The sequence below is a fragment of the Ammodytes marinus genome (genome assembly GCF_949987685.1).
Source record: "Ammodytes marinus genome assembly, chromosome: 17".
NCBI classification, from domain to species: Eukaryota; Metazoa; Chordata; class Actinopteri; order Uranoscopiformes; family Ammodytidae; genus Ammodytes; species Ammodytes marinus.
The window spans coordinates 11834273-11847021 of record NC_137221.1 but is presented as its reverse complement, the minus strand read 5'-3'; the positions used below and the strand labels follow the sequence as shown (position 1 = coordinate 11847021).

Here is a 12749-nt window from a genome sequence, read left to right as displayed (position 1 = left end):
CCTTCGCAAACACTGTAATCAGTCAGAGCTCTGCTGAACTAGTTTATACATGGCACACGCAGAGCAAAACACAGAATGTCAAATTGGCATCGTCCCTCTCTCCTCCTCCTCTCTTTGTGTGAGTTACTGATGAAACAACATTAGACAGGCTAAACATAGAGCATGCAGCAGAAAGACAATAGGAAACTCTTAACTGTCCACTGCCTTAACTATCATCAGTTGTTTTGTGAAGCAGATTAGCTCTCAAACTAAAACTATTCGCAATATAGGCCTATATCCTCAGCAGATGAAGCTGCTCAGAAAATAGATAAATACAGAAATACTGTGTATAGCCAGAAGTGAGGTCTAGCACAAGTCACAGCAATAATATGCAGTTAATTTGGTTTGCACCATTTGCCTTTTAGAATTGTGTTTATGAATTAAGTTATTGGTCTAACTCACAATCGACAATCAGTGAGCCAAACACAGTGACAACATATTGGCAACCAGGCCCAGCTGAAGATTTATATATTATATGGTTGACTTTTTCCTGTAATTATTTTATCCACTGTATTACTGGGGGACAAGCGCTCACTTCCTTGGTAACAGAACAGCTCAGAATCTGTGTCAGCTATGTGGGAACAAACTCAAAGGAGAGCAACAATGAAGGAAGAGAACAGCTGGAATAAATGAGGAGGGGGAAGACGAGCAAGAAAAAGAGGGAGAAAGAATAAAAATATGATTCATAGAAACTAACACTGTCATGATGATGAAAATACTAGCAAACTGAGATTTTTAACACCTGCTCAAGGCCATAATGTCATAAAAAGTCCTTATATAACAGAGATCCTTGGTAGAGCATGGTATTGTTGTCTCGCAAATCATTCTTAGTTTGATTCAGTTAGGCTTTACAAGAAAAGGTCATGATTTATTCATTAAAAAACTGTCTTCAACAGGCATCAATCATGTGAGTAAAAACTCACTAGAATTTAGATAAACCATCACATGTATTTTCAGTATTATTACACGTCAACACATAATAAAAAAAATACTGGTTAGCACATTTAATGCTGTGTGATCCTGTTCAACTCTGGGCTACCTTATCTGTGAACTGTGTGTCTGTATGGGATGGATATGTACAAGGGAGGAATTATGAACCTACATTTTTACACACTTGCCCTCAATCTCTCACAGACACATGATGACCTGTGTTATCATACATGATGCCCTTGTCAAACCTTTAAGCTGGTTCATACCTAGTATTCAGTTTACTGTTTATGTCATATGATGTATCTTTATGTTTTACTGTGTCGTGTGTTTGCCTTTTTTGTACACGTTACATCTGTATCACCAGTGTGATTCTCTGGGCCAATCTGAGATTTCTCCGATCTGTAACACACCACTATCACTGTAAACGACATACATTTCCTTTTTAGCATCCTGCTATAGTAAAGAATGATGAAATATTAATGAGGAGTAATTAAATGGATTACATAACCAATGCTTCTGGGTAAAGCATTAACTGGCGAGGTCAGCTTCCCAATAATGTCAATTTAAAATAGCTGCAAAAAAACACAGGTTAGATCTTTTGATTATGCGGGTACAACAATGTTACTGTCCAAGCAAAGAGAAGGAATACTTTTCTTCTTTCCATAAACTGGAATGAGCACACATAGTTAGACTATGGTCCGCAATGGCTTGAGTGATCAGCCAATGCAGCAAAATAACACACATTAGCCTGTACCTACTTGACAAAGCAAACCATACCCCATGGTTTTCTTACCTATGTGAGTGCAAGTGCACATTTGTGCGTGCCTGCGTGTGTGTGTGTGTGTGTGTGTGTGTGTGTGTCTCATATTTTCTGTTGTTGTATGTTGGAGTACTTGGTCCTATAAGGATCAATGCAAATGATTTGCTGAGGTAACATTTTCAACCTGCAGATGCATTATTCCATTAATTCATGTCGGTAATTGTCCACTCTTTTTTATTGACCTGTGCTGTACATACATGGTACATGCCACCTTGAGAAGTACGATGAACTCAACCAATATTTTTTACGCCCCTGTGAGCACACAAACATGCACCCAAGTGGCAGCATTGTTATGACGATTACACACACTCATACACACCCACAACCCACACACACACACACACACACACACACACACACACACACACACACACACACACTCATCTAATTTCCGTTTCTCAGCCAGTCTTATTTTGAGTTTTGTCAGAGCACATTATTACTTTTTCAATTCCAACAATAACCCCATACGTTTACTCCATCCAGCTGTTCCCTGCCTTTCTTAGCCCCACTCTTGTCCCCTTTTATATGAAACATCTCCATCTTTCTCTCTCCTCCCTCTTCTTCCTCTAATGATCTTACTGTGACTTGAAGCTATTGTACATAAATCAATTTGCATTGGTGGTGTAGGGAACTCAGTTATTTCCTGTGTATTTATGTGCCTTTTTTGCATAAATTCTCACACTTTCCGCTCAAATTCTCGTTTTATGAACCTTACATATATGCACACAATATTCCCTGCTGCTCTGTCTCACTTTATCCATGTCTTACTCCGACCATCCCCACCAACACATTCACCCAATCCATGAATATTCAGAAGCATATTTTAGATATGTGAGATCATGATGACATTTTCTCAAGGCCAAATATTGCTCATATGTATATGTGTGGTTGTGTAAATACGGATGCCTTTGGATGCCTTGAATGCTGAAGGGTATTTCTGTCCTGTAAATAATTCTGCACCAACTTAGTAGAAGTAAATATACTGACATTCATACATTCCACACACACAATTACACAGATGCACTCATAGGTCCAAGCAGAACCTCTCCATTCTATCCATCTACACGCCTTGTGCTTTTTCCACTACATTATTCGGGGCATCCTGTGGCTGTGCAATATGTTTTTCCATTATATTTTGCTGATGGTACTACATAACACGGTATGGGTACAATAAAAGTGTGCTGAAACAGCACCTATTTGAAACCAGCCCAATTCCAAAGGGAGGGGGGGGGGGGTTATAAGATTTGTCCTGCTGTTGCTATAGTTACAGGTCAAGTGACGATCATTTATACACCCCCAAAATCACATGCAGTGACTTGATGGATCTCTAGGCCCAAATCCACAATGGCTCCCAACCAATTGCTCTGGATTAGTAAAATGAGTTCACACTTTACAAGAAATGTCAGTTTGTTCTATGCTTAACTCATTTGCAATGTGATTGCTCAATGTTGGCCAAGAAAAAAAAATGCAAATCAACTGTTATATCAATACTAAACCATGTTTTTTAGAACAGTTTAGGGGAAATATCCACTATCCAATCTGCAACAATATAGGGGAGAGTGGCCTAAGTTGTGCCAGTGGGGATGTTGTGCCACCCCTTGTTTCTAGAAAACCGTGGAAGAAATTGGAAATGTGAAATCATCCTGTAAAGAAGGGAGACACAAGGAATAAGATATAAGCACATTTAAGCTCAAAAAACTGTGTTTTGCCTTTCAAAGTAAAATTTCCATGATCAAGGTTTTTTGATTATTGTGTCTGTTTGTACAATTATAGACAATTTTGAAAACATTTGACACGTTTTAGTGCTTTAGTATGCTACACTTTGAGTCTATACAGTTAGCACGATGTCAGCCCTAAACTGCTGCATCATGCTTATTATCCAAAATTCTGGGGTTGGGGTGATTTGTGCCAAAAGGCCTAGCTGAGTTATAAGTAAGTAAGTAAGTAAAATGTATTTATAAAAGCACATTTATGACAGTTTGCACTGTCCAAAGTGCTGTACATAGTGCATTCAGGAGGTAAACAATGAAGGTAAAATAACAATAACAAAAATAAAAGACATAAAGCCCATACATCCACATATAAACAAAGATAGTAGTGCAGAGGTAAGATAGTTAATGGGGAGGAAAAGCCAGGGTGTACATATGGGTTTTGAGCCTTGATTTAAACGCAGAAATAGCGCGGGAATCACATTTGTCAGGTGGCAGTTGGTTCCACAAGCACAGAGCAACAGTGCAAAGTACATTTCTGAGAGTTGTTCCAGTGGCATGGCTGTAAGAAAGTGATCGTCTACAGTAGCTCAGAAGAGACTGACATTCCACTTAACGACACAACTGCCAAGAGTTCAGATGGCCAGAAAGATGATGATGGTGACTTTGTCATTGTGAGCTTTGCAGGCAAAACCACCTAGATCTGCTAGGCCTTGTTTAAGAAAAAATATTTACTTTATTTACTTTAAATAAACCTTAAATAAGTAATTGTCTTATGGATTTGTCTTGCATTACAGTTTATGAGATATATATCAATTGCACAATTTACCCCATGGTATTCTCTCTTGTGGCACAACTTACACCACACCGGGGGCAAGTTGTGCCACAAGACAACTTTTTTTCCGGAAGCTATATTTCTTAAACAGTTTATTCCAGATCCAAAAATGTTATTGCCAGGGATGCACAACATACTGAAATATATGTACATATTTTAATTGGAGACTTTACTGTCAAGGCCTCACTTTAAAATCACTTTGAGTAAAAAGTGACACAACTTAGGCCACTCTCCCCTATTATTGCTCAATGTCCAAACAAATTTGGACTATTGATCCCACGTAAAACATGATTTGGTCATAAAGTTGAGAGTGAATACATAGTTGATAGTAGCAACATCTTTCCATTTGGTTGAATGAGTATTCCATTCTTAGGTATATTTATGACAAATGTATGGAAATTTAGGCACACTAAATACCAGTGTTGCGAATGTTTCCATGATTGCACACACACACATGCATGAGGTAGAGAGAGAGAGAGACAGGAGAGAAAGACAGAGATAGAACATATTTCCGGTGATATTGCCAACATAACTGCATTCCAAGTCATTTGATTGCATGGCTGAATAATCACTGCTGGTATGAATGCTGGTACTACACACACACACACACACACACACACACACACACACACACACACACACACACACACACACACACACACACACACACACACACACACACACACACACACACACACAAGGGTACAACTTTACATACGTATCTGTGAGCATTTTTGTGTCATTGTGGGTCGGTGTGAACGCATTAGTAGCTTAGCTCCTTTTAGCCTTACTGACAGAGTGACAGAGACATCGCTAATCCGGGACTGATAAGGTGCCATTTCCCCCTCTTCCCTCTCCCTTCCCTTCCTTCCTTCCCTCTCTCTCTCTTTCTTTCCTTCTCTCTTCTATTCCTCACTTACCTAGATCCAAATTACAGTTCACTGCACAGTAAGATATACTGTGCTCAGCCTGTGCAACAAATTTGCAGCATTTCTTGCATACATTAGACAGGTTTTGGTTGGAACGGGAAGGGGGATAATGCACAAGTAAAATACACACTTAAAAGGGTGAATTTTAAACCTTAGATTTACATTGAAGCTAATTTGCATGTCCATTTTGCATTATTGTTCCCTGCTTTTGATGTTGGAATCGTAATGTATCAGGTAATTGGTCACCGGTCTGAATTCAACCATTTTATCTGTCGCATGTTCACTGGATTTCAGGCTTTTTGTTTCCCTGCAGTTTTAGTCAAAAATTCACCAAAATATAATTTTTAAAATCTATTGGACTTGCAATTGCAGTGTTCATCATAGATATGTTATCAGTTATACAGAGTTCTACAACTTTGGGCATTATGAAAGTAATATAAGTCAAATGAATAGAGGTGTGAATAAGTCAAACCACCGAGGATATATATTAAACAGCTGCCTTGTCCTGATAATGACCCTCTCCCATGTTATGACAGCACTTTATTTTCCGTAGGAACAATATGAATTTGCAGTTCTCTGCTCCGTTAATTCAGGATTTCTCCTCATATCCTCTTTAATGTCTTTCTTTGGCAATCTTGCTACTAGTGAAAATTCATCCTCAGAGATGCATTGCATGCTGTATAGGTTTGCGTAGACCAGTGTACATTTGGTCTATAGGGGTTTGCTTTATGGGCTGTGTGTTGTCTGAGCTTACGTGGCTGTTTAATCTTACCAGTGTTCAGTCTGTAGTTTTTGCGAACACTTTATACTATTTCAATCGTACCTCCGCTGGGGGAACCACAGGTGTCTGTAGATCTGATTTTGTTCTATCTTTCAAAGTGTAGACTTTTCCTTTAAAGTCAGATGTACCCCAAACTTTTTTTTATGGGAACTGCATTTCCCATGTCTCCTTTCAAATGAAACTGGCACAAGTTTCCACAGAGTTGATCAATGACAGATTGAACCTCTGGGATTTTGATTCTTAACATCCAAAGATCTGAAACAACTATCACCAGCCTCCAGTATTGTAATGGTTAGCTTACAATATCCTCTAAGTACCGACTGACAACTGGAGAAAAATGTGCACTGTCTATAGAATACAACCATCTTACATATTACAATGTGATGTTTAAGCAAGCAAGATCCAATGAGAAGTACTTGGCCTAAATTGAGTTCTGTTTTTTTTCATCCGGTTCGGCTCCAGCTGTCGTCGCTATTGTCCTGTCAACTGCCATCCCACATGGATATTGGCGAGAATGCGTCCAGTGTGTGTCCTTGAACCTTGTTGACACAGTCACCTAAACTATTGCTGCTGACAGTTAGTCAGAGTACAATCCCTACAGCAGTTTTCCCTAGGCTGATGCCATATGATCTACAGCTTCTGTGTTTATTGTTGGTGTCATCACTCTTATTTATTATCACCGGTGCTTGCATCACAAAGGAGTGCACATACCATGAACTGATAGTGCTCCGTGTTGAATACCGTGAATCCCCCTCCTCTCTCTCCCCTGAGAGTATGGCAATGTTTGGGTTCCCTCTGAGAGGTGTCAGTGGCTTCTCCTGTGTGTTAAGGAATGGTGCTCTTCTGGATGACTGCCTATGTGTTTGACTATGTGACTAGGATCTACAACTGGAATGCATTCAAGTGGAGTGGCGAAGTTCGATAACTCACAGTCCCTGCCTGGGAAAGTCCAGGTCATTGATGTCACTGGGCAGTCAAGTTCTTATATTTAATGCATTGTTGTAGTTTTTTTTTTATGACATATTTTTTGAAATTATTATACTGTATGTATATGTGAGTATGGAGTAAACAAGGTATTGGTGTGTAGTGATCTAGAGCATAAGGTGTTAGAGCTGTCAATCTGGATCTTCTTTCTAGTCCTCTCTTTGGCAGTAAATTATTCTGGCTGGCTGTTATTGAATGAGCTAGCATTCTGGCTACAGTATTTTTTTTTGTAAATGAGGGATAATGAGAGCCATTGAGACTCAACCATATGGACTGGCAAAATGAGCATGAATCTGTAGAATCTCAGATGTATTGTTTTACAAGCAAAACATTGACATACTTAACGATAATATATATATATATATATATAAAAAAAGGAAATAGAGCTTTAAAGGTCACATATTATGCTAAATGCACTTTTTAAATGTGTTCCAACATATCCATGGGTCCACGGTGTGCCTAGAGACAGCCAAAATATTAAAAAAATAACAATCTCTCCTTTTCTCACTCTCCCCCTTTCTGAAACCCCCACCCCTCCCCCCCAATATACTCCAGTCCGAATTCTCGCCGACTATTGCGTAATAGTCGGCACAGCCACATCCCCATATTCTCTTTATATGTCCATGCTTCCCCCCCAGAAACGTCCACCGTGCAGTTGTCTATGATAACCCCACCCCCCCCCATTTCTTATTGGTCCACGGCCCCGAGATCCCATGGAAAATTTTCCGAGCGACAGCCATGTTGTTTCCCCCGCTAAGCGACAAGATGCCCTTAGTACAGCCTGAATGTTATACACCAACACAGAATGATTTTGCTCATACTCCACTAATTTAGCGCCCATGTAGCTTCGGTTGTAGCACCAAGTTTTTCTCCTAATACACTAACTTAGCTTTCCCCTTGCAGTCTAATAATGCCTCGTTTTTAATAACACAACGGATAGGAAGCTACCTGTGCTTTTTTTTAAACGGTGAAACTAAAATAATAGTTTTTATTGGTAGTTTTGCCTGACTGGTGTATAGCTATTAGCTTTGGGACAAGCAACCAGCTTTTGCTCATAACACGCCGTTTATATTCCCCACAGCAGTCTGAAAATGACTCGTTTTTAACATGACAAAGGATGGGAAGATATTCCTGTAGAAATCACACTTTGAAGCTACTGTTTTCACTGGTTTAAATCGTCTGAGTCTTATTTTTAGCGTTAGCGCCCATGTAGCTTCGGTTGTAGCACCAAGTTTTGCTCCTAATACACTAACTTAGCTTTCCCCTTGCAGTCTAATAATGACTCGTTTTTAACATGACAAAGAGATGGGAAGATATTCATGTAGAAATCAAACTTTGAAGCTACTGTTTTCACTGGTTTTAATCATGTCAGGTCATGTCAAATTGTTAAAAGTATGGCTTAGCTCGGGTAAACACTGTGTTCGCAGTCACACAGTGTCTCTCTAGTATCGCGAGAGCACGGCAGAGACAGTGGGAGAGCCCCATGGACATATAAAGAAAGCCCGGCAGAGAGGTGGGAGGGGCCAGCCAGATCGCACAAATATAGGTCATCCTGAGACCAGAGGACAATCAGGGTATAGAGGCTTGCTACAATAAATGATCTGAACGGGTTTTTCAGCAAACATCTAAAAAAATAAGTATTAGGGACTACTTAGACCATATAAAATTGACAGCAAAGTGCATAATATGTGAGCTTTAAGGTAATCATTATGTACAATATTTATATTATGGTACAAAAGTGTCCTTTTAACAAGATCTTATTTATAAACTGTATCTTTCATTTTAAATACAGCTCTTACTGTTGTCAGTTCAATATGAAAAACTTCACTATAATACTGCACAAGCACACATACAAGTTGCCAGATTTGCATCCACCTACGCAATATGGGGGAAGTATGACGGTATGAATGCATAAAATCAAACAGAGTTCATCCTCACAATACCTACTGTACTGTGGCATAGCATACAATACTATGTACACAGATCATCTACACACAAAACCCAGAATCAAAACCTAGACATAATGATATGCTGCGCTCCTCATATTTGCCACTTTCCCACACACACTTTGATTATAAAGTAAAAATACACAGACACACACACGCCTGCCCCGCACACTTTCACATACACATAAACAAATGCATGCACAGCCTGTCTGTGATTCTGTCTTACTCACAGACACACACACATATACATTATATGAAGGGTTTTCTTCCAAAAGTATATACATTTTGTTAAGGGAAAGCATTAAATAGAGATCGTTATACATTTAAGGGTAACTTGTTGTTTTAAAAACATACCAAATGTTTGCATTGTGTATACTGTTTTCATCATTTGTCATTGTTTTAGACGTTTAGTTCAAGTAATTTGATGGCAGCACATTGTCAATGGACTTTTCCTTAGAATCAAACTCTTCATATTCAGTCATGCACATACACATGAAGGTTAAGTTGGGCATACCTCGACAGATGGGAGCCGGAAAGTCCCAGACGGCGGTGTTTCCAGCGTTGGTAATGCAGGTGAGTGTGGCGTGGCCGTCTAAGACGTAACCAGAAACACAGCTGTACTGCACATGGTCTCCCACAGCAAAACGGCCGCCACCATTCAGCAAGGCTTTGGGTGGGACACCAGGGTTTCCACAAGACATGCTGTGGAGTTCTGCAGACGAAAAGAGACAAATAGAAGGGGAGAAATATTAAGGCATGTCTCTTTTTGAACTAATTGTACCACAATGTTTAACTAGGCGTATCCCCTGCTAACTCAACTGTGAGCCAACCATATAATATATCCAGCTTTTGCTAAGCGATGCATCCAGAATCCAGAAACTGCTCCGAGACACCTTAGAGGTCCAGTCCACACACAGTTCATATCAGATAAGACTTGTTGTGTTGTCTCGATACTGTTTACATACTTAAATATTGTCATAGGCTTAACATGTATACCATGTCCCGAAGCCTTAAGTTATATACCACATTGCCAAACCTGATGGCTGTAAAAGGATATTGCTACCACCCCCCCCCCCCCACGTTAAAAGCAGACCACACTCAGCCCCAGGGTAAGGAGGGAGGCAATATCAGTTTTATAGTTAATCACATTATCCCCTCTAGATACATTTATAGTGCTGTGCCTGTGACATATGCTCAAGCGTGCATATAAAAATCTACGCACAAACACAAACACACCAGAAAAAGGGGGAAAGAGAAAGAGAGTGAGGGAGAGAGGGGCATTACAAGCCATAAACCAGGAAGTAGATGGGAGAACAGGGACCAACTGCTGTCTCATTGTTTGAACTTGATTGATACAACTATGAAACTGTTGAGGCAGATAGGAGGATAGGGAGGAGGTACAGAGAGACGGACAGATTTGGTGAGGGGGAGGCCAGAGCAGGCAGAGAGAGAGAGAGAGAGAGAGAGAGAGAGGGAGGGAGGTGAAGAAAATATCAGACAAGAGGATAAACAACATGAGAAATAGAACTATGGAACGACTAAGACAGATGGGGGGGATACAAATTAAAAGAGCAGGGAAAAGGAGAAAAAAAAATGAAAAAATCAAGAGAGGTAGTTTGAAAGAATATGCACAGTATGCTCCCCAAAGGAGAGGTGGAGAAATACAGTAGCTGCACTTTTTCACTTTTTTCACTTGTGACCAGAATCTCTGAAAACCTCACAGGACCACACTCCTCAAACATCCACATTATTAATGATTTAATATTTGAATAAAAAGCTAGAGCACAGCTGCAGGGGTATCTTTTCCATTTTAACTGAATATATTTGTAATAATCGTTCAAAAAGTAGACTGTGGGTCAACAAGATTTGATGTCAGCAAATGGACCGATTGACTGATTCTTGGACTGGTTGGATGATTGACTCCTTTAAATAAAATTACTTCATTGTCATACCTTTTCAATTACACCCTCCTTACATTCTCTCCCCCCCCATCTCTGTGGCTCCACTGTAGCCACAGTGCTGGAACACTATGTGGACATTTCTCCAAGCTCTCACACAAACACAGTCTTTTTAGTTTAATTTAAAAGGAAACCTTTTCATTATAAGCATCCATCTTGATTGTGATGGGGTCCACTAGACCAAAGCTTGTAGATCATTTAAAAATAGATATACCTGAACATAAATAACTTAATTAAGGACATGAAAGACAAATACAGCTAAAGCATGCCTTCTTGTGCTGTAACTTCTTGTGCTGTAACTGTATTCTTTGGAGAGTATCTTTAATCTTGGTGATCACAGAGCATGGGCAGGATAAAACGAGAGAGGAAAATCGTTTTGCTAAAGACCCTGATAGACCCCCCTCCTTATCTTCACACCCACACAGAGTTACAGAGAAATGTGTACTGACGACACACACACACAAACACACACACAAACACACACACTCACACAGGGTCATCCATCACTGTGGAGACCCCCTGTGCTGTGTTGTGATTGGATGTCAGGTTGGCCTAGTGTTGCGACCTGTTGGCCTATTGATTTTAGCAGTCAGTGTGGTCCCACTCAGACATTTGCTGTTCAGCCTCCTATTAGATACACATTTACTTTCAACATCATGTACACATACGGTGCCGGAAATAAACAGAACAATGTACCTACCAATTTTCTCACTTTAAAACATTTTTTTTTTCTGAAAATAGCCTCATATGTTAATAATTATGTTGTTTTCTGTTCACAGCAGTTCAAACTTAGAAACCAAGCTGACCTTAAACAAGAACATGGTGTTGGCGGAAGATGTAGCAGCAAATGGGTGGACAGTAAATAGACATTTTTAATGAACAAAGATGAACAGTGAAAAGCTAAAGTAAAAACACTCATTGTGATTCAAGTTGCTAGAAGATGTTAGCCCAAACGTCAGACTGACATATTGTTCCTGTTTTTGATTGTTTGATATGGATTTGCCTGACCAATGAACAGATAGGAAAATAAGAATGGGGTGTGTGGGGCTAATACTGTTTGAGAGACTGCATAAAAATAATTGATACTGAACGAACTTTCTGCAGAAATCTTCTAAGGTGTTGTTTGCTTAAATAAATATGTGCTTTTATTTTGAAACTCTTGCCTCATGATGTCTTTGTGTAAGACTCTGAACTTGCTACAACAATCTCCTATTACTTTTCCCCAAATGTCGCTCCCTGTCTTTCTTTTAATCCTGGTCCAACCATACCACTATATCACCCCTATGTCCATCCCTTCATTCCTCCCTTCTTTCTGTCTCTGGTTTATTGAGAACATCACACGGTTTCATTACACTAGTTTATTCAGTAGCTCGGGGCTATACCACAATCCTGTCCATGGTTTATTGCTACCTTACCTCTCTTATTTATTCTCTCTTAGCCTCAATTTTTCCTATTCTCTATTCTCTCTCTCTCTCTTTATCTATCTATATCGCTCTCTCCATCTCTCCCTGGTTTACCATAACCATGATTTGAGTCTCAGTTGCTTCATTACAAGCTGCTGCTTTATGGGCCATCTGTAGAACTATCTGCATTTGTCACACACACACACACACACACACACACACACACACACACACACACACGTGCAAAGACCTGCATGTAGAGCAGACACCAGCATACAGATACCCTTTCTACCACACACAGAACCATTTACCTGGCTTTTATTTCTCCCTAGATAAGCAATTACGGCTGAGCCCAGGTACAAGGCAGCACAAGAACGGAAAAACTGAGATGAGAAGAAAGAAAAAAATGAGAGAT

At 39.7% G+C, this 12749-nt stretch overlaps 1 protein-coding gene across 1 annotated transcript in view; it reads right to left on the bottom strand.

Annotated features, from left to right (window-relative positions):
• The window catches only part of csmd3b (CUB and Sushi multiple domains 3b), a gene marked incomplete at both ends in the record, with an annotated part of 320381 nt that overhangs the window by 178643 nt on the left and 128989 nt on the right, over nucleotides 1–12749 (bottom strand). Inside the window, one exon of the mRNA XM_080046015.1 lies at nucleotides 9488–9685. Within this exon, the coding sequence (XP_079902141.1) occupies nucleotides 9488–9685 (198 nt within the window). The remainder of the gene's footprint in view (nucleotides 1–9487; nucleotides 9686–12749) is intronic.